General features: G+C 37.7%; 1 protein-coding gene across 6 annotated transcripts in view; it reads right to left on the bottom strand.

The window, feature by feature from the left end:
• Positions 1 to 23,905, bottom strand: part of FIG4 (FIG4 phosphoinositide 5-phosphatase) — a 130,829-nt gene that overhangs the window by 46,846 nt on the left and 60,078 nt on the right. For all 6 annotated transcript variants that reach the window (XM_058734943.1, XM_058734944.1, XM_058734938.1 and 3 more), the window contains 6 exons: positions 18,232 to 18,370; positions 9,432 to 9,490; positions 8,189 to 8,336; positions 5,038 to 5,121; positions 3,102 to 3,297; positions 771 to 853 (listed from right to left, as the gene is read on the bottom strand). In XM_058734943.1, the coding sequence (XP_058590926.1) occupies positions 771 to 853; positions 3,102 to 3,297; positions 5,038 to 5,121; positions 8,189 to 8,336; positions 9,432 to 9,490; positions 18,232 to 18,370 (709 nt within the window). The remainder of the gene's footprint in view (positions 1 to 770; positions 854 to 3,101; positions 3,298 to 5,037; positions 5,122 to 8,188; positions 8,337 to 9,431; positions 9,491 to 18,231; positions 18,371 to 23,905) is intronic.

Genomic DNA, 23,905 nt, shown 5'->3' with positions numbered 1-23,905 from the left:
TCTTGATTTCAGTTCAGGTCATGATCTCAGGGTTTGTGATGACTCTTTCAGCTTAGTCTGCCTAAAAAAGGTCTAGAACATTCTGACTCGACACACTTATATCACCACTTCCTTCTTCCTCCTCAGCCACCACTCCCACCAGCACTCTAGAGCTAATGCAAATGCAAGGTCCACAATCGTCAATATCCTAGGTTCATTTTCTAAGAAGGTACCTGATCTTGGGACTTTGCTAATGAAAGAATAGAGAAATGTATGTGCACTTCAGTTTGCAGCTTATATATGGGCAGTGAAAATGCATGGACACGTCGTAAATTTTTATCATTTAGGGCACTGAGAGTCTCAGGCAGTAGTAGGTCCTTTAACTCCAAATAGAAACCAGTGTTTCAGAATTTGACCTCCTAAACACTATTGCTGTATTGCAAGTGGAATTCATTTCCTTCTGTATTACCAATTTCATTTTTTTTAATGTTTATTTATTTGTTTTTGAGAGAGAGAGAGAGAGACAGAGAGAGAGGCAGAGTGTGAGTCAGGGAGGGGAAGAGAGAGAGGGAGGCACAGAATCTGAAGCAGGCTCCAGGCTCTGAGCAGTCAGCACACAGCCTGATGCGGGACTCGAGCTCATGAACTGCGAGATAGTGACCTGAGCTGAAGTCAGACGTTCAACTGACTGAGCCACCCACCAATTTCATTTATTAGAAGTTAGACCAGATATAAGTTATTGTAATAATACATTTGCATATTTTCTTAATTTCTACATGAAAGTAGTTTACCTTGAATAAATGGAGAGATCTTCTTCTGAGAGACCATCTGAGAGGTTAATTCCATATACTTCTTTCATGGGCTGGACCACATTCTGGGGTTAAAAACGACAAGGAACAAGGCAGAATTTTTAGACATCTAGCATAATAATTATTTCCAAAGGTAAAGAAAATGAACCTGTGAGATTTTCCACAAAAGTAATCACAGTATTTCTTCAATCTATTCATTAAACTTCTCAGTTAATGGTTTTTTAAAAATCTGATTTCAGTTCACTAAAAATAACTTTGTTTTAGGGTCAAAAGCTATTAAATAATTACTAGTTTCTTTGGTATAATGCAGGAATTAGAAAACTTTTTCTGCAAAGGGCCAGATGGTAAATATTTTAGGTTCTTTGGGTCATGGCACTCTGCTGCAGCTACCCAATTCTGCTGCACAGTACAAAGGCCGCCAGACACAACATGCAAACAAACACACGTGGCTGGGTTCCAATCAAACTTTATTCACAAAAACAGGCAGTGCACTGGATTTTGACAGTTGGCTGTAGTTTGCCAACTCCCGGAATAATGAATTCAGTTCTTATCACGCTTTATTTGCCGTATCTATCTCTACGACTTTTGGCTATTTTTGGAAATTGCATGTCCCTAAAGCTAGATTTGGTTCTTTTGTAGTTTACTTTCCCTTATGTTCCCTTGTATTGGTAATGTCAAATTAAGCAGGTGAATTTCCCACTAGGGCTAGGCAAAGATTGTGAGGCTCAGGTCCAAACCCTACATTCCAGCAATGTGCTGAGTGAGGAAATGAATGGACCTCAAGTGGATGTGCTGCTCAAAATGAGACCGGATTCTCTTAAAAAATTCCGAAGTGATAAGAAATTTGCTATTATACATGGGAGCAAAAATACCGATTTCACAATGAAACCATTTCAATAAGACCTATGCTAAATGTATTCATCCCTTAATTACCAAAATGTGAGACCTGAAAGCATAAAACTCCTAAAAGAAAACACATGCAGTAATCTCTTAGGCATCAGCCTTAGCAACATATTTATGGATAGGTCCCCTCAGACAAGAGAAACAAAGGCAGAAATAGACTATTGGGACTCCACCAAAATAAAAACCTTTTGCACAGCAAAGGAAACCATCAACAAAATGAAAAGGCAACCTGCTGAATAAGAGAAGATATATCCAACAACAGGTTAATATCCAAAATATGTAAAGAACATCTACAACACCCAAAAAACAAACAAGTCAATTAAAAGATGAGCAGAGGACCTTAATAGACATTCTTCTAAAGAAGACATCCAGATGGCCAACAGACACATGAAAAGATGCTCAACGTCACTCATCACTCAGCATCAGGGAAATGCATACCTAAACCATAATATCACCTCACATCAGTCAGAATGGCTAGTAACAAAAAGACAAGAAATAACAAGTGTTGGTGAGGATGTGGAGAAAAGGGGACCATCATACCCTGCTGGTGGGAATGTAAATTGTACAGTATGGAGTTCCTCAAAAAATAAAAAATAGAAATGCCATATGATACAGTAATTCCACTACTGAATATTTACCTAATAAAAACCCCAAAACAATTCAAATTCAAAAGATATATATGCACTCCTATGTTTACTGCAGTATTATTTACAATAGCCAAGACAGGAAGCAACCTAAGTGTCCATCAATAGATACATGGATATGAAAGATGTAGTATGTATATGTATGTATGTACACACACACACACACAGTGGAATATCAGAATGAGATTTCTGGCATTTTCAACAACATGGATGGATTTCAAGGGTATTGTACAAAGTGAAATATGTCAGACAGAGAAAGAGAAATAACATATGATTTCACTTATATGTGGAATCTAACAAACAAGTAAACAAAAACAGACTCATAAATACAGAAAACAAACTGGTGCTTGCCAGAGGAGAAGGTGTAGGGACACGAGAGAAATAGGTAAAGGAGATTAAGGGATACAAACTTCCAGGTATAAAACAAATAACTCACAGAGATGAAAAGTACAGCACAGGGAATACAGTCAATAATATTGTCGTATGGTTACAGATGGTGACTACACTTACCATGGTGAACACTGCATAATGTACAGAATTGTGAAATCATTATATTGTATACCTAAAGTTAATAAACATTGTATGTCAACTATACTTCAATAATAACAAAAAAAAATATTCATCTCTGGAAGTGCCTCAAACACCACATATTAGAATGGTGTGCATGTGGCCTTTTCTGACTCTAAGTCTTTTAACAGAAAGTAGAATTTTAGAGATCATTCTCTAGAGCCTAATGCCGGACCACACAAGCTCATCTCTTGCACACCTCAGTCACTTTGGTACTGTCTCCCGTGTCGGTCATCTTCACTGGAGTGGAGCGCTGAGACACAGAGCCCTCTTCTTCCCGGTCGGTCCCAGAGTCATCCTCAGAGCTGCTGGACACAGCCTCCTCGCTGGGGGGAGGCGGGGCACTGGCTGCTGTTTTCCGCTGTAATACAGCTTCTTCTCTATTGCTTTTGTTCCTTTAAAAAGATGAATATTGACATAAAGCATCTTTAAATCGATCCTTTGACACTCACTATGCATGACTGTCCAAAATCCTAGTGCTAGAGAAGCACAAGAAAATGGCTGTGAAAAGCCAGTTTTGGGATTCAAGTTGTGATTAAGAGAAAACCTTAGCATTTTACCACGTACATGTACTGACCTTCTATGAAGTTAAGCCCTGTTATAAATTCAGAAAATAAACCAGTAGGTGGGTATAAACCAGTGCAGAAAAGTCTTCTCACCACTTGGTTACTGTGCCTTCCTTTGGTAACTGAAACCAACACTTTCAAAATTTGTGGTACAATAATAGAAAACCATAAGTTTGGGATATTAGTAATGTTATCTGTAACCTGTAAAAGCTTCAAGAAAAGGTCAATAGCCAAATCCATGTAAATTTCCTTCCCTTATATGATTTTTATCAATCATAGCACCAGCCGATGATTTGTACCATAGTAACGAGCAACTGATGAACACAAACTAAATTTTAGTATTTGTATTGTTAGTAAATAACTATATTTGCTAGACATTCCTTCTAATAGTAGGGAGTAGATGGAAAAAAAAACCCCAAAAACTCAGAATTATGAAAGTATTTACTTTCAGTTCCAAACATGAGAGTGGTAAGAATACTATATTTTTTTAACTCAGATAATATTTTATTGTAATATTTTTGGCTTTAATGAAAAATACTTAATATTTCACTCTTCAAAAAATACTCTACAAAAGACTTAAAATATCGTAATATTTGGAAATGTTTTAGGAAAAGAAAAGGAAATACTATCTGACCATGGGTTACATGTTATAGAAAATAAACTAGTTTCTGACTTTCTGCCAAGTAAAAATTAAAAGTCAATGGTATTTCTGTGCTATGCAGTAATGTAGCTGGTCATTTACGTATTTGTTCCAGGAACTTCTTGAATCCTGACTCCTGAGGACATTTCTTTTAAATTCCTTAGCTTCTGGTCTAAGGCTTAGCATACAGCAATTTAAGACCACATATTTAAGCCACAGAAATGGTGTATCAGGAAGTAGTAATATATATCCCACTGCATAAACCACAGGTAGCTAAAATCCAACCAGGATCCCATTCACACTCCCAAATACAATTAGGACTCAGTATCTACAGTCTGGCCAGGGTTTCTGGTCAGAGTCTAGAAAAAATCTTATCACTGGGGTTATTCAGGTCAGTGGCAGTAGTAACAGATTCTTATGCTAGAACACATCACATTTCACTCCAGTTTCTAAGCATGAAGCTGTAAATAAATAGTCTTCCCCAGAACAATGGTACAGTAATCCACAGAATATGTATTAATTTCTCTACCTGAACATATTTGCTTTAATGGTTCCTTGGGATGCCAACAAAAATACAAGAAAACGAATAGAAATTTTTACCCAAGTATTTTATGTCATGGGAAACAGAGGACACTGAGTTATTTATAGGACATAACACATAATATCTGTTACCTGTGCCTATGCCACCTGTGATATTCCTAATTTAAAATAATAAAATGCACCATGTTGCTGAAACTCCTACAAATTCTTTCAATGTTGAATTCTTTAGTAATCCCAGTGCTATGAATAAACTACCTGTAGAGATGCAATAAATGGAATGTGCTCCAAACGATGTGACTTGAAGTTATTCTTTTTGGTGTAAATTATACTGCAAGTGCCATATTATTTTACATGAATCTTTAAAATTTCATTCTATATGCAAATCTTACCCCAATACCGATTTTCCTGTTTCATCTGGTTTACGCACTGTAAATGGACTTGGATCAATGCCAACGGTCTTAGGCATAAAGTCACTGGAGAGAGGGGAAAGAAATTCCATATGAATCACTGTCCATCCTCGTTTCCATTCAATTCACATTCTTACACTATTCCTTCTTAGCCCTCAGAGCTACATATATTCTGAGCCAAATGTTCAGGGGAGCTCAGGTGATCAAAAGGCCATAAAATCCCATGAATTAATGGCACCAGGTAACTTCAATGTTATCAGTCTTCACTGTGAATTTTCTTCATGATTATGGGACCCAATGGTTTTGAATTTAAGATTTTTCTCTACTGGAACAGAGTTGATATCTAAATTACTGCTAAGATGTATACACTTTGTTTATACATCACAATTACTTTTGAGGTAAAATTAAACTCATAAAAACCCATGGCAAAACACTAAGCCACTCAGTTTTATGGACAATGTTTTTATTACACTATACCACCTAGGGATGCCGACATAATGTTCAAAACCACAGCAGTATCCATTCGAGTATCAGCATCTACCTCATTAGGCTGGGGTTAATTCATTAAAACACTATTGGAACACTTGAAATAGAAACTTTTTGTTCACCACATCCTAAGATAAGCTGAAGCTACTCTGGCACTGTGCAAGGCCTACCTCACCATTACTGCTGAAACCAGACCAAACTCCTCAGAGAAGCCAAAAAGGCAAGAGGTGCATGATTCATGCTGATGAGACTTAGGGCTCCAGCAAGGATTCTGCTCCAAGTGCAGCCATTACATTTTTGGAAAGAAAACAAAATAATATTGAATTTGACCCAAAATGCCTATTTGACAGTTTGTAAATATTGTTTTAAATATATAAGTGGTTTAGGGGCACCTGGGTGGCTCAGTCAGTTAAGCATTTGACTCTGGATTTCGGCTCAGGTCATGATCTCATGCTTCATGAGATTGAGCTCCGCGTCGGGCTCTGCACTTATAGAACGGAGCCTGCTTGAGATTCTCTCTCTCTCTCTCTCTCTCTCTCTCTCTCTCTCTCTCTCTCTCTGTCTCCCTGTCTTTCCCCCTCCCTGGCTCATGTGTGCGCAGGTACAGACACACACACTCTCTCTCTCAAAATAAATCAATAAACATTTGAAAAAAAAATGTAAGTGGTTTAGGGCCACCTGGGTGGCTCAGTCAGTTAAGTGTCCAACTCTTGATCTCGGCTCCAATCACAATCTCACAGTTGTGAGACTGAGTCCCACGCCGGGCTCTGCACTGACAGTGTGGAGCCAGCTTGGGATTCTCTCTCTCCCTCTCTCTCTGCCCCCCCCTCCCCCGAGCACTCTCTCTCTCTCAATAAATAAACATTTTTTTAAAAATTGTAAGTGGTTTAATTTTTCTTTATTTTTGAACATATATAGTCGATCCTCATTATTTGTGGACTCCTTATTTGAGAATTTGCTTGCTCGCTCAAGTTTATTCATAACCCCAAAACCAATACTCAGAGCTTTTGTGATCACTTGTGGACACGTGCATGCCCAGAACACTGGAAAATTAGAGTAACCCAATGCTCACGTTCCCAGCTGATGGAGAACAAGGCGGCACTCTGCCTTGTTTATAGCTGTCATGCTATAAACAAGTGTCCTTTTTACAGTCTATGTACTGCCATGTTTTGCACCTTTTTGTGCTGTTTGGTGGTGACCTTGTTGTCCCAAATGACCCCAAACATAGTGCTGAAGCTCTCTAGTGTTTCTAAGCACAAGAAAGCTGTGTGTTGGAAAGAAAATACATGTGTTGGAGAAGCTTTGTTCAGGTAGGAGTTATAGTGCTCTTTGCTGTGAGTTCAATGTTAATGAATCAACAATATACCTTAAGTAAGGCATCTTTAAACAGAAACATACAACATGGTTATGTATTGACTGGTTAACGAAAATGTTGTGACCAGAGGCTTGCCAGGAACCTAAACCTGAATTGCAATGATTCAGTATTCTCGAATTCAGTTATTACAGGAACTTTATAGAACATAACTCATGCAAGTAAATAATCAACTATACAATACATACACATATGCATAACATCATTCATCCTTTGCTGAGTTGAAATATTCTGGAAATGACAATGACCTCACAGTTAAAACTTCTAAACTTTTAATAAGTTTCACTCAAAATCAACCAAGTAAATATTCTCAACTTTCCATCTGAAACTAAAGCAAAATATGGAGTGGTTTCTAGGAAACAAAACCATAGGATATGTTTCTACATGTACATTAAGTCTAGGCATACATATATCACATTGGAAGAAATGTAAAATACACAAATGTAAACTTTATTATAAAAAATGATAATCAAGAAGTTATTTGCTTTGCCTAATTTTCTTACTCTAGTCCCATCACTTTTCTAAAGATCCCACAAAACTCTAACAGAGACACAGAAAAATGAAGCATATTCAAAAGTGACATACCAAGATGAAGAGTCTGAAAACAATGTCATGTGAATTATGAAAAGAATGAAGGATATTTACCCTAAAAAAATTAATACTGCTTCTTCAAATATCTGGAGGGCTGTCATACAGAAGAGGAACTAGACTTGTCCTATTCCTAATAAGAATAATAAAATAATGATAGCCACCATTTATTAGTCACCCACCTAGGTTGGTCACTCCATTAAGGCATTTGGCATGTACGTGTATACATGTGTGTGATACACATGCCCTTATCTACATAAAAGAAGAAGCTGAGACTCAGATAAGTTGGATAATTTTCTCAAGGTCACACAGGTAGGCAGTGGCTGATCTACAATTCACACCCTTGCTTTTCTAGTACCAAAGACTATGCTTTATTCTACTAATTTATGCTGGCTCTCAGTTTCTGTTCAATTTTAAAAAGTGAGTTTACTCCAAATGACAAACTAGGACCAATGGGAGGCAGATTTCAACCTACTAAAGGGAAGAAATTAACTCCAGTTATCTAACACTAGAAGGGACTATCTCCTAAAGTAGTGGGCTACTCCTCACAGGGGGGGTATTCAGAGGCTGTACAATCCCTGCTAGCAGCCTTGCAGAATGGACTTATGACAAAGCAAGGCTTATCTATATAAACTAGGAAAACTAAAGTTCCCAAATCTTTACAGTATCAGAGCATTCACAACATACCGTGCTGAACTTGTCATAGCCAAGCAAAAGGTATCATCAAAACTACTCAGTTCGTATGGTCGAAAGAACTCGTTGTGGATGTCAATCTCTTCTTCATGTTTGTGGAATTTCTTCACTATCAACTTCTTTAAGTTCGCGGCACAGATAACTAAGAGAGATAAAGACTTTACTCTTAAAGTCTTTAGATTACATCTAGCCAACGAGGTTCAGCTCCGGCCACTAGCACTCAGACACTTGACAAAGAGATGAGCTATGTGCACAGAATATACAGTGCAGAGCCGAGTGTGATAAGCTCCAAGGGGGCAGGAAGGCCTCTGGAAGTCAGGGTGGGAGCAGGGAGTTATTTCAGAAATCAAACAACTCAGCTCTTTGAATTGTTTTGCTTTGAAATAAATACCCTCTGCCTTCTAGATATAAATTGTGCAGCTATTTCAGTAAATTTTCCTTCATATTTATATTTCAAATCTTGTTTAAGGCCAAAGTTAGACTGCTATAGTTCTTTCCTTTCTCCTGGAACAACAAATCTTCTTAGCAATAGGAATTATGATTTTTCCCAGAATTTCAAGGTTACAAATACTTTTTAAAAATTAATTAATAATTTATTAAAAGCTAAAAATCATTTGCAATCTTCTTAGTTCATGGCCTTTACCATCAAAGTTGGAATGCCTAACCATGACTAGATGGAATCCTCAACTGGAATGTTCCAGACTGGAAAAATGATGGAAACATCATTTGAACGCATTGTACATTCGAGGTTATTCATTTAATAAAAAAAATTTCTTGCCTTTCTGACAAATATACGAAATGAAATTTAAATTTTAGTGACTAAAATGTAATTTTATATACATATCTGTATATTTTTTCACTGTTTAGACACAGGAAAAGTTTTTATTTTTCCTTATGAATGGGTCTTTACTTCCTTCCCATTACCCCCAAATATTTAGAAACATAATAAGTACTAGTTTAAAATGGTAAACTAATATATTATATCCATTAAACATTTAAGGAACATACTTAACAACTGTAAAACACAATAAAAGAAATATAACACAATCCCTGGAAGTCATCTAAGATGTTAACAATCCCCTATAATAACAGCAACATAAAACTGAGTAGTCATTAATTTCTTTTTAATGAAATATTATATGCAAATAATTTGATGCTTCAAGTTCATTTAGAAATATTTCCAGAATACGTTGGTATAAAAACTATATAAAAACTAAAAGAGAAGCAGTGTACGTACCTTCATCATAAGGCAGCGGTAAATGTTTTATTACCTCTGGTGTCCACCAGTAAGTGTAACTATAAAATTAAAAAAAATAAATAAAAGAATAAGGTGAACCAATTGTAAACACTGGTTTTCTACAATTCATTGGATAAAAGGAGTTGAAGGTCTATAGTAAGATGCTGCCTCCTACTTTAAGGTTAGTTTTTTTTTTTTTCTTTTTAAAACATGTTTGTAAAGCTTGGGGCATAGTCGGTCTCCAACATGGCTACTGCTTTCCCAAACTTCTTATTTCAGCTATGTCATTGATATACAAAAATTCCATGAACACATCTGAGAGTCAGGTGCTCTGATGTTACTTAATTACTGTTAGCTAAAAAAGATTTGGGTATACCAAGCCAGACTCTAGGAGCTGCTGTTTACTTCTCCCCAGATTGTTGCCTGCATTACTCTGCAAGCCAGCAAGCAGCAGGACCTTGACCCAAGTTCTACAGCCAAGACTCTTACACATGGTTATCTGAGAATTAGATTACTCCTTCCACTCTGCTCTGCATGTATGGGTCTGTGTATAGTTAATTACAATAGTTAACCAAAATCATTAAGTGAATGGACAGTCCTGAAGAACAAGTTCCCTTAGAAAACAATACAGGCCCTGTTAATCTTTAACTATAAATATTCACTACTTGATTACAGAGGCCAGTTAGAGGAAGGTAGGGAATTTCAATCATTTGGATTTCTGCCAGAAGACTCATCTACTGTGAGCAGAGAATCTGAAAACAACAACAACAACAAAACCCTGAACTGCCCTCTCTCTGAACATTGGATATGTTCTGATAATCAAATTTTGATAAATTGGGTCTTCGGGGGGAAAATGCTATATCAAAGTTCACGAGCAATAGGAAGGAGAGTAATGTGAAACAGTATATCAAAATATATTAAAAACACAGATTTTCAAAACATTTATTAAAAAAAAGCCTATGACCAAAAGTGCTAAAAAGATAATTTTAAATAAATGAAAGCTTTCTAAAAATAAAATGCTGACATTATAATCTTGAATAATCCCAATTATGAAGAATAGGGGTATTTAAATGAAATAGGCAACAGAGAGAACTTTCCTAGAGATGGCAAGCAGAATATATAACCAAGGATAATGGAAAAAAGGAACATAATGCCTAATGAACTGGGGGGAGGGGTGCAGAAAGTGAGATGATAACAGGAAAGGCTCTTCAAGTTTTGCTTGAGACTGAAGTTATGCTTTAGAATAGTGCTTCTCAAAATTCAGAGCATACAAAAACAGACACACAGACCAATGGAATAGAAAAGAGAACCCAGAATTGGACCCACAAATACAAGACCAACTAATCTTTGACAAAGCAGGAAAGAGTATCCAGTGGAAAAAAGACAATCTCTTTAGCAAACAGGACTGGGAGAACTGGACAGCAACATGCAGAAGAATGAAACTAGACCACTTTCTTACACCATACGCAAAAATAAACTCAAAATGGATGAAGGGACCTGAATGTGAGACAGGAAATCATCAAAATTCTACGGGAGAAAGCAGGCAACAACTTCTCTGACCTCAGTCGCAGCAATTTCTTACTTGACACATCTCCAAAGGCAAGAGAATTAAAAGCAAAAATGAACTATTGGGATCTCATCAAGATAAAAAGCTTCTGCACTGCAAAGGAGACAATCAACAAAACTAAAAGGCAACCAATGGAATGGGAAGAGATATTTGCAAATGACATATCAGATAAAGGGCTAGTATCCAAAATCTATAAAGAAGTCACCAAACTCCACACCCAAAAAACAAATAATCCAGTGAAGAAATGGGCAGAAGACATGAATAGATACTTTTCTAAAGAAGACATCCAGATGGCCAACAGACACATGAAAAGATGCTCAATGTCAATCCTCATCAGGGAAATACAAATCAAAGCCACAATGAGATACCACCTCACACCAGTCAGAGTGGCTAAAATGAACAAATCAGGAGACTACGGATACTGGCAAGAATGTGGAGAAACGGGAACCCTCTTGCACTGTGGGAATGCAAACTGGTGCATCTCCTCAGGAAAACAGTGTGGAGATTCCTCAAAAAATTAAAAATAGAACTACCCTATGACCCAGCAATAGCACTGCTAGGAATTTACCGAGGGGATACAGGAGTGCTGATGCACAGGGGCACATGTATCCCAATGTTTATAGCAGCGCTTTCAACAATAGCCAAATTATGGAAAGAGCCTAAATGTCCATCAATTGATGAATGGATAAAGAAGATGTAGTTTATATATACAATGGAATACTACTTGGCAATGAGAAAGAATGGAATCCTGCCATTTGCAGCAACGTGGATGGAACTGGAGGGTATTATGCTAAGTGAAATAAGCCAGGCAGAGAAAGACAGATACCATATGTTTTCACTCATATGCAGATCCTGAGAAACTTAACAGAAGACCATGGGGGAGTGGAAGGGGAAAAAAAAAGTTACAGAGAGGGAGGGAGGCAAACTATAACAGACTCTTAAATACAGAGAACAAACTGAGGGTTCATGGGGGGTGGGAAAGAGGAGAAAGTGGATGATGGGCATTGAGGAGGGCACTTGTTGGGATGAGCACTGGGTGTTGTATGGAAGCCAATTTGATAATAAATTATATAAAAAAAACAAAAATAAAAAGCAAAAAAAAAAATCAGTGCACACACGAACACTTAAGGAGATTCTGTTAAAAGACAGATTCTGATTCAGTAGGCAGTGCCTGAGATTCTGCATTGATGACAAGTTCCCAGTGATTCCAGAAGGGGTGGTCCTCAGGCTGCTTTTTGAACAGCAAGGTTTTTGAACATGAAAAGAACACAAAAGAGTTATCCCTGCTGCTTGCAGATAATTCACATTTATTTTCAACATTTAGTAAGCACCTACTGTGTCAAACACCATTCTGTGTCTTAGAAATGCCACGTTGAAAATAATGACAGAGAAAAGTAAAGCTACTTAATTCCAGCATTGTTTCTATCTTCAACAGACATGGTAAGTTTCATGCTGGAAAGAGAAAAACGAGAGAAGAGAGAAGCATGTATAGCCCAAGAGATGGAAGGAAGCAGTGGAGCATCTCTTAAGAGCATTCAAGTGTCCTGGTCTACAGATGGGATCAATAATCTTTTCAAGAAGAGTGAAGAACGGAACTTATACTAAAAATGAGCAAATGTAGTCTTGATGCTCAAAAGTGAGAGGGTAATAGATTACAAAAACTATACATCAAAGAATGTGATGTCAATTTCAGCAAGATAACAGAATCAAGTATTAAACGGAGATGTGAATAACCTAAAAGGATAAAAGGATAACTTCTATGACTCCACATCCAAACCACACCAATCTAATCTCATTTTCTTTTCTTTTCTCATAGGAGAATCAGACTATCAGATCAGAAGAATGAGAAAGCATGGATTAATTAAGGTGTGTGTGTGCACACGCATGCATGCACATGCATGTGTACACAGGTGTAAATTCCATTTTGTAATCACTTAATCTTCACAGAGGAGGAAAATAAAGAAGGTATCAGCTAGTATATAAGAAATTACCTAAAGAATGATGCTCACAATTAGCTTATCTAAGATAAAGCAGTAAACATTATAAAGAATACGTTTAAACTCAAAACATACCACGTGGAGGAAAAGAATTAAGAGACAGTCCTGTTTTAGCAACTTGAAACAGGCCATAGATGTTTTTCTGAATATTATTAAACTGTAATTCCCTAAGCAAGATAAAAGTAACTTAATACTTTTGAAAAGTATTTTGGATTTTGAAAAGTCCAGCTCCTCTAGGTAGGTCTCAGCACAGAAGCCCATGAGAAACACCTGCCCCAGGGAAGATGAGCTGACACAAATGGATTCAGCCCAGGACAGGGAGGATCTCTGTTACCTCCACCTCCAAGTACATTTACTCAGAGGAAGAGTCCTGCAGCAAGGTAGAACCTGTTTTGGGACCAGGGATCAGAAGACAGGAGACTGCAAGTTGGTGCCACTTCTTCCTTTGCATAAAATACCTAATATGCCAGTTGCTCTGCTCTTTTTCAGTCCCTAGAATTGAGTACTCAATTCCACAGGCTCACATAGGAAGGTGAGGGGGGACTAAAAAAAGACTCTTTTTTAATTCCCCTAGCTAACTTGGGAGCTCTCTGAATTAATATATATATATACGTATGTATATATATATACGTATATATATATACGTATACGTATACGTATATATATATACGTATATATATATACGTATACGTATATATATATACGTATACGTATATATATATACGTATACGTATATATATATATATGGACTTCAGCAAAGCAATCAATCTTTGTGAACAAGATAGAGAAATGTGGGCAGGAGGACAGTACAGTTAAATGATGACAATAGATTAAGTTACAGCCATTTAAATAAGTGCTACCAAAAATCAGGTTAAGGTACAAGGAGTTGTCTGGTGGTGCCCCATACAGCTCTGCCATCTACCTTATTCTACTCAACATTTTTCATCAAGTATTTTTATCAGGATCAAGATGGCCAGCTGATTAAATCTGAAGAAGCTACAAAGCTACAGGTAATACTTAATAAAAAGGATACACGTTTAACCCCCCTTTTTGGAAGCAGGCAAAGCACAGAAGACCAAGAATTCTCAAATGAGCATACAAGAATGGTACAGATAAGGCACGGTATCAGGACATGTTAAAGACACTTGGGAGTTCTAACAGACAGAAAGCTCAGAGAATCAACATTATGATGGCATTGCTGAAAACAGCTAATGCAATCTTAGACTTGATAATAAACAGAGTATCCAAGACAAGAGGAACAATGGCTCCAATGGTCCCACAATATTTGGCACAAATCAGATCAAACTCTGACCATTACTGAACCCAGGTTTGGGTACCACAATTTAAAAAGAATATTGGGGCGCCTGGGTGGCTCAATCAGTTGAGCGTCTGACTTCGGCTCAGGTCATGATCTCACAGTCTGTGAGTTTGATCCCCGCGTCGGGCTCTGTGCTGACAGCTCAGAGCCTGGAGCCTGCTTCAGATTCTGTGTCTCCCTCTCTCTCTGCCCCTCTCCTGCTCATGCTCTGTCTCTCTCTGCCTCAAAAATAAATAAAAACATTAAAAAAAAATAAAAAGAAAAAGAATATTGATGTTGACTGGAATCCATAAGAGGAGAGCATTCTGAAGACAATGGGGTTATTTAATCTGGAGAAGAAGAGATATTGAGATGGTGTGAACTTCAGGTTTTTAAAAGACTATAAAGTGGATAGAGAAATCGTGTTCTTAAGGTCTCAGGGAGCTGAACTAGATTAGTAGGGAAAGTTACAGAGAAGCAGATCTCAGCGTGATAGGAGAAAAAATTGTCTGAAAAGAACTGCCCCCTCAACCAGACACATCCCAGATAACAAACCAGGACTAGTCAAGCACAGGCCAGATGACCTCTCCTGGGAAGACACCAAGGGAGCTCACATATCAGACAGTGACTAGAGCCAGGCAATCTCTCAACTCTGAGTCAATGAAGTGATTAATGTTTAATATCTAAAAACATCTTGGTGACATGATAAACACTGATTCAATAAATAACATCTTAGATGATGTATCTCCTATTAACCTAATGCAGAACAAAGTTTCATTTAGTGGTTGTAGGTAGATCAATGAAAGTGAGCCCTTTGAATAACAGAAGTAGTTACCTCAAGAGAACCTGATTTGGATGAACTCTAGTCAGAGCTAGGTTTACTTTCCCTTCCCTTATCATTCAATAAAAATATATCAGAATAATTCATTGGTAAACACAGTGCAAAATATAGGATAGTCACCAAGTTTGGAAACACAAGCAAATACATATAAAGTTTTTATTGATATTATATTATCATAAGTGATAAAATATTATTATCTAAGTTTCCAGATTTTATGGTCATCCTGTTTGATTTTTAGTAAATGTTACAACTAGGGAATGTAATCTCCTTTAAAGAACAGTACAGTACTAACACCTATTTGATTTATGTGCTAAGCATTTATATTACTTCATCTGATGCTCAGAAACATATACAAGTTAGGACAGTGCTATTATCTCTATTTCACTCATAATGGCAACGGAGTCTTAGACCGGTTATGTAACTTGCCCACAATCACAGGTTTTAACTGGAGGCCATCTCTCCAGAGCCTGACAGCTTCAGAATCGTGTTTATTCTGTGTCAGACCTAGTACCAAAGAGTTCTCACACATCGAACCCTCAGAATGACCCTGTGAGTTGTGCATGGTCACCTCCATTTGACAGATGAGCAGAAAGGGTTTCCAGAGTTTAAGGAAGAGGTCTAAGGTCGCACATTTGCAGAAATTCTAAATCGGCCCCACCCGACCCTGAAGTCCACACTCTCACCCAGTTGACTGCTTCCGGCTAAACTGTTCCTTTTATCTGAGAGTTATGATACTGACTTAACTGTCACCAAAATAACCAGTATAGGTGGGTGACAACAGCAAGTCCAAAATAAAACAGTGAAATTTACCTTACACACTTTGTAAGTACTGTTTTTGAGCAGTATTTACTGTTGACAACATTACCTGATTTTTGGAATTTTGACATTCTGGAGGAAAAAAAAACCCAACAACACAAAAACAGGAGACCAAACCAACGGAGAGAGGCATGTTATCTACTGTGATAAAACTTTATTTTCAGTGGCAGGCTTGCAGATGATTCTTGCTGAATCATCTAACAAGCTAAATATCTCAGTCAAGACACATTTCTCTCCATTCTCTCTGCAACCTCAGTTTCCTTTTTTTTTTTTTTTAATAGAAAATGGGGATATAACAGCAGCTTCCTTTGTTGCCATAAATAAGCTCCACCACTGTCTGTCTTAGTGATCAGTTATGTAACTCGAGGTGAGCAAGTCGTTTAAGGTACACTTGTTATACACTAGCTAATTTCTGCAGGAGAAAATTGAGTGTTGGTTGTTCCCAAGTTGTATGTTAATCGCTTTAATACTGGAGGGGCCCCTGGGTGGCTCAGTCAGCGGTAAGCATCTGACTCTGGCTCAACCATGATCTCTCAGGTTTGTGGGTTCAAGCCCTCTGTCGGGCTATGCACTGATATCTGGGAGCCTGGAGCCTGCTTCAGATTCTGTGACTTCCTCTCTCTCTGTCTGTCACCCTCTTGTGCTCCCTCTCTCTCAAAAATAAATAAATATTTTTTAAAAAGAGCTTTAATATTTGGGGTGCCTGGTGGCTCAGTTGGTTAAGCGTCAGACTTCGGCTCAGATCATGATCTCACAGTTCATGAGTTTGAGTCCCGCACTGGGCTCTGTGCTAACAGCTTGGAGCCCGGAGCCTGCTTCAGATTCTGTTTCTCCCTCTCTCTCTCTCCCCCTCCCTGTGCTCGCACTCTGTCTCTCTCTCTCTCAAAACTAAATACAACATTTAAAAATTTTTTTAAAAAAGCTTTAATACTTGAAGGTAATATAAAATTCGGAAAATCACCCACATATACCCATAGTGAATTGCGTCACCAAAGCTAAATACAGGTATTTACACTCATCTCTCACCAAATCAACACAATTAGTTCCAAATTTTTTGTTTATCAGCAAAAATTCAGAGGCAATCATTTATTAATAGTAAATTTAATGCTTCATTTATAAGGAAAGTAAGCTCAAATAATACGTTGGTTATTCCACTAATATGCACTTACAGGAACAAATCTGAGAAACAGAAATTCTGACACATCCCTAATATTTTAAACATTCCTGAAGCAACACAGAATTTGGTAATAACTGCAACATCAGCACTTGCTAATTCACCAGTTGTTTGTGGTCTGGTCACACAGACAGACTGGCAGTGACCCCTGTAGTGTTTGGGAGGCACTGTTGCACAAAGTAAGAGCTATATTGAACCGATGCTGTAAGAGAAAGGCATGATGAGAGAACTTGATATTGTAGGCCCTTGAGCAGAATGCACCAGTCTCCAACCTCATATGTGTGAATTGTCTTGCTCATGTGGCAAAATGGACTATATTAGTACATGACGCCTCAATCACAACCACTAAACAGTCTTCTCATTAAACCTTCACAATGACTCTGTGAGGTATGTCCCATCATTTACATTTGCAGATGAGGAAAATGAGACTGGGAGAAGTTAAATAACTAATCGTAGGTCACATGATGACAGAGAGTCAACCTGACCCTGAGGCCATACCACACAGTGTCCTATCAAAACACATCAGGTAAACACTTGATTTCTTTTGAGAATATTAGTATCAATTTAACTGTCATCAAAATAACCCCAAATGGCTAATGAATCTAGAAAGCCCTGAGTAAAAGGGGTGATGAGAGTAGTATCTGTCACTAGAGTCACTATTCTGGTTTCCTGTCTTCACCAGAATCACCCAAGAGCTGGTTATGCTTCCTGAAGGGAAGAGCACTGGAACATTCGAACTCTGGAATTCCAAAGTGATGTTCACTTGAAAACCAAAGATTGACTCCCCACATGTGAGGGTTCTTCAGAGTTCCCCATCTGTAGGAAGCACTCGGAAATAATGTTGATAGTTTGCTTTAATGGAGCTACAACTTACATTCAATGATGAAGTTCTGAAACTTTCTCTCTTACAAAAAATGCAAACCACCAATTATTAATGACAAGTTCCCAAAGCTACCATCAGGACACCAACAATACTGAATTCCTCATGGCAAACATGTAGTAAGACTGACTACTTTAGCCTATGTGATTATTTCTCAAAAATGAAAGTATCTTATATTCAAAGTAACATCAAATCTGAGTTTACATAAAATACTAGGACGAAAAATACCTTCTTCTTGTTGGTAAAAGTCTCATCGTATTTTTATGATGCAAGTAAAAATCTGTTGGGAGTTCCCAGAGATGAGGTTTCCCTTCAGTGGGATGAAAAACTCCCAGGAAGAGATTAATGGAATCTTGTCTATCAGCATCTAAAAAGCAAAAATAGGCATTTCAGGAAATCTGCTACTGAGATATACAACTTAGGAGAATGTTTTCTCAGGAAGATAAAGGGTACAACTGTGATTTCATAACACATACCTTTGAAAACAACAGTATTTATACTCCAAAAGTCATACACATACCCCAAATCTAAAACAGTCACCAAGATTTTGAGCAGAATTAAAATCTTGCTTCAAAATGCTTCATGTTTGTTCCATCCCTTTCATAATATGGAGGAGACGGAACACAAACTGCTTCTTGAATTTTGAGAGACTCTTAAAAATCTTTAAGAACCGCCATAATACCACAGTGATTTTATTTTTAGGATAAGAACATATTTTCGCTATTCGTTATTCTACCTGAAACTAATACATCTTCATTTTTTTACAAAGACAAGGAGAGATGTCAGAAACAAACAAGATGGCTCAACTCCTATCCATATTCTGTTGCACAACTTTGAGCAAGTTAGTTTGCAGTTTCCACTTTTAATCCTTGAAAAGGTATCTACTCTTTCTTTAGTACCGACAACGTTTACAACATTTTCTGTCCCCCTCAGTTGTGGGCCTGGCCCATTCCCTCCTGTGTTTGATAATGAAGGCAGAGTGGGCACATAGATAACAGCCTCATTCTAACTATTCAACCACCCCCAAATTACTAACTTATGTATGCATATATATTGTGTTTCCTTCCTTTCCTAATTACATTTTGGTAAAAATGATGATAAGCATGAAAGGGTCTCATGAAGCACCCTTCCCATTCTGCACTGGCGTCCTTCATTCTTTCCCCTCATTTCCTTCTTTCCATTCTTGTCTCAGAGCCCTGTATATTCAAGTTTGGGGCAGGCAGCCACAATATAAATAATAACCTCTTTCTGAAAATGAGCACAGAACTAAAGACAGCCCAGTAGAAAGGGCTGCTTTTGAAACAAGATAACATTACCATAAAATCAATCTTCCAACAGCTACAGTGAACACAGATATTTCTGAAATTAGCAACACTGTTCTCATGGACTGTTTGGTCATTTCAGCAAAAGCAACAAATGAAATATGGTACATCAAACATGTATTCCTGTTACTAGTATTTTGACAGGAAGTGTTCCATTAAAGCAGCATTTACCTTTCAGGCCAAAAGTAATATATAAAAGGGATGTGTTCATATGCTGAATATATTTGGAGACTTTTTGCCACTTTTGAGAGAAAACAAGTATTAAATGATGCAGACATTACCGCCCCAATTTGCACCCTCTTTACACAGTACAAAAGTAAACAAGCTGCTTTTATAGTAATTACATTCTTTATGCTTCTTGAATAGCCTTGATGGCACTTAATAACTCATACTATGCAGGACCTCAAAATATCTTAATACTATCTAGAGAAGCTTTCCATTTTTCAGCTGCGTTTTCAAGGAGTCTTTCATTTTTTAAACCGGATAGTTGTTTCCTTTAATTTTTAGCAAGTATGATAAAATGTGAGATGTGAGAAACATAACCAAATAAAAGATATGTCTTCAAAGGATCATAATGAAGACTTGTTGAATGTGCTGCTGTTGCTATAACTTAAAATATATCTATGGTGTACATGGTCCCTAAGGACTCCAAGGCCGGTTTAATGAGCCTGAGGTTCTTTTCCTGCCTACTTTTTACTGCAAATAAGACAATCACCCTCAGGAAGACAGTAATACTTTGGATATGGATAAGGGCTTAAAACAGGTAGGCTCTCTGTAGTTGTAGATAATAAGAGGACAATGATTACCTATTTTTGTACTCAATCATGCTTTAAAGGAAAAAAGAGTAATACCCCAAACTCCACTCAAACAGCTAAACACTAACCAGTTTATTATGTATGTATGAAACAGATGAGGCTTGAATATAACAATCCTTTCTAATTATTTTTAATTAGCGAAAAATTATTTTGGAACTAGAATATTTATTATGCTAATACTAAATTAAGTTTTTAATGAAGTAGCCTCTGAAATCAGTAATGGAAAGGAATGTTATTCAATAAATAGTACTGTTTAATTATTGCAGGGGAGGGGACAATAAAATTAGATCCCTACTTCATACTATTTATTGAAATAAATACCAATTAAATGTGAGAAAGACAGAGATCAACACTCGAATAGAAAAAGAGAAACATGCAATTTTCGAAAGAAACAGAAATGGACAATGAACATACTAACATTCAACTTTACTAGTTATCCAACAAATATAAATTAAAACAACATACGATTTCTTACCTATTTAAGGTGGCAAATAGTTGTCAAAATGGGCACTCCCATACTCTGCTTAGGGAACATTAACTGCTCGATGGTATCCATTCTCTAAGGCAATTTGGCAACACAGACATTCCTTGCTTTCTGAAAGTTTGCATTATGCCTCTTGGCTTAGGAAAGACCTACATTAGTGCCTGTTAATGCTAACAGAAAAATCTGAAGAGGATTTTAACTTTTATGAAAATAGCTGTTACTGTACTAACGTAGGACTTTCCTAAAAGCAAAGTGGTGTAACTCAGACTTCTGGAAAGTGGGGGATACTCTTCACTTTATGCCATTTCAGCTTACCAAAGTTTTCACAGGAACATTCTACTTTCCCTGAAATATCTATAGTCTCTGACCTAATATGCTTCTGGAACTTTCCTAACATCAAAAATATGCCAAAAAAGAGTGTATGTTTAAAAGGAAACTAAATGCAAAGTAATAGCAACTAAGTTACGATGTTTCTAAATTATAGACTGCCATAAGGCTGCTAAAAATCATGTTGTAGAAGAATATTTAAGGTCATAAAGATTACTCACATTATCTAAAAGGGCAAATGCAGAATATAAATATTACATGTATGTAAGAGTCATGTTCTCCTAAATATGAACAAGTGGCTATCTTTGGAAGGTAAAGATTATATGATTTTATTGTGAGCTATTCTGTACTTTCTATAATTACTTTCATAATTAAAAAAAAAAGAACTACCATTCATTCACTCATCCAAGAACCTATATGTTCCACACCGGGGAAACAGTAATATATAATACTCTGGCTCCAGGTGGGGTTCACATTCCAATTGGCAAATAAAAATATACACAAGTAAATAATGTATAAGGTACATTCAAGGGATGTAAGTTCTATGAAGACACTGAAAGAGAGCAATATGGGAGCGAAGGGAGGGGACAGAGCCACTTAGATTGGGTAGTCAGGGCAGGGGTAGAGGCTGAAATGTCTGAGGAAGTCACATTTGAACTGTAAAAATGAGAAAGAGGTGGTCACACAAAGCTCTGGGGGCTTTGTGCTCAAGCAGAACAGACACAAAGGCCTGCTGGGGTAACAAACTGGGCAGCTCCGGGAATAAAGAGAAGGCCAGAGAGGGTGGAGGGCAGTGGACCAGGGAAACAGCCAAATTAGAGACAAAAGGCACCAGGTCACACAAGGTCTCGTAGGTTACAGTAGAGAGTTTTATTTTATTTTAAAGAGGGAAGTGATACTGTCTGACTTCAGTTTTGAAAAGATCCCTCTGGCTGCTATTTACAGCAGGGGCAGAAGCAGGGAGGCAGGTGGATCAGGAGCTAAAACAGTTGTTCAGACTGCTTGCACCAGCATGGCAGCAGTCAGGATGAAACACAGCAGAAGGATTTACAATATATTCTGGAGGTTGAGTGAGAGTTGCCTAGAGATGGGGCTGGGGCGGGGGGAGGGGGAGATAAGTAAGGAAAATAAAAGGAATCGGGGATGATTCCTAGGTTTCTGAACTGAGCAATGGGTGCTGAAGTGGAAAAACCAAGTGGAGAAACACATTTGAGTCAGTCTCAAAAATGATCACTTGAGATTCTTACTGGATACCTGTGGTAGTTAGTGCATTTTTCACAGAGCTAGAACAAACAATCCAAAAATTTGTATGGAACTACAAAAGACCCAAATAGCCAAAGTAATGTTGAAAAAGAAAACCAAAATGGGAGGCATCACAATTCTGGACTTCAAGCTGTATTACAAAGCTGTAATCATCAAGACAGTTTTGGTACTGGCACAAAAACACATACATTGATCAATGTAACAGAATACAGAACCCAGAAATGGACCCACAAACACATGGTTAACTAATTTTCAACAAAGCAGGAAAGAATCTCCAATGGAAAAAAAACAGTCTCTTCAGCAAATGGTGCTGGGAAAACTGGACAGCGACATGCAAAAGAATGAAACTGGACCACTTTCTTACAACATACACAAAAATAAATTCAAAATGGATGAAAGACCTAAATGTAAGACAGGAAACCATCAAACTCCTAAAGGAGAACATTCGCAGCAACCTCTTTTTTTTTAAATTTTTTCAACATTTTTTATTTATTTTGGGACAGAGAGAGACAGAGCATGAACGGGGGAGGGTCAGAGAGAGAGGGAGACACAGAATCGGAAACAGGCTCCAGGCTCTGAGCCATCAGCCCAGAGCCTGACGCGGGGCTCGAACTCACGGACCGCGAGATTGTGACCTGGCTGAAGTCGGACGCTTAACCGACTGTGCCACCCAGGCGCCCCACAACCTCTTTGACCTCAGCCACACCAGCTTCTCACAAGACACATCACCAGAGGCAAGGTACACCAAAGCAAAAATGAACTATTAGGACTTCCTCAAGATAAAAAGCTCCGCACAGCAAAGGAAACAATCAACGAAACTAAAAGGCAACCAACAGAATGGGAGAAGATATTTGCAAATGACATATGGATAAAGGGCTAGTCTCCAAAATCTATAAAGAACTTATCAAACTCCACACCCCAAAAACAAATAATCCCATGAAGAAATGGGCAGAAGGCATGAAAAGACACTTTTCCAAAGAAGACATCCAGAGGGCCAAAAGACACATGAAAAGATGTTCAACATCGCTCATCATCAGGGAAATACAAATCAAAACCATGATGAGAGTCCACCTGACACCTATCAGAATGGCTAAAATGAACAACACAAGAAACAACAGGTATTAGGGAGGATGTGGAGAAAGGGAAACCTTCTTGTACTGTTGATGGGAATGTACACTGGTGCAGCTACTCGAGAGAATAGTATGGGGGTTCCTCAAAAAATTAAAAGTGGAACTACCTTATGACCCAGCAATTGCACTATTAGTTATTTACCCACAGGATAAAAATACATATCCAAAGGGGTACGTGCACCCCAATGTTTATATTTATAGCAGCATTATCAACAATAGCCAAACTATGGAGAGAACACAAATGTCTATCAACTGATGAGTGGATAAAGAAGATGCAGTATATGTAGACGATGGAATATTACTCGGCAATCAAAAAGAATGAAATCTTGCCATTTGCAGCAATGTGGATGGAACTAGAGTGTATTATGAGAAGTGAAATAAGTCAGTCAAAGACAAATCCATATGATTTCACTTATATGCGGAATTTAAGAAACAAAACAGATGAACATATAGGAAGGGGGAAAAAGAGGAGAGAGGGGAAACAAACCACAAGAGACTCTTAATGATAGAGAACAAACTGAGGGTTGATGGAGGGAGATGAATGGGAGATGAGCTAGATGG

The sequence above is a fragment of the Neofelis nebulosa genome, chromosome 6, assembly GCF_028018385.1.
Source record: "Neofelis nebulosa isolate mNeoNeb1 chromosome 6, mNeoNeb1.pri, whole genome shotgun sequence".
In the NCBI taxonomy this organism is placed as follows: domain Eukaryota; kingdom Metazoa; phylum Chordata; class Mammalia; order Carnivora; family Felidae; genus Neofelis; species Neofelis nebulosa.
Note: the sequence above shows the minus strand (reverse complement) of the source record. Positions and strands in the feature narration are given on the sequence as shown.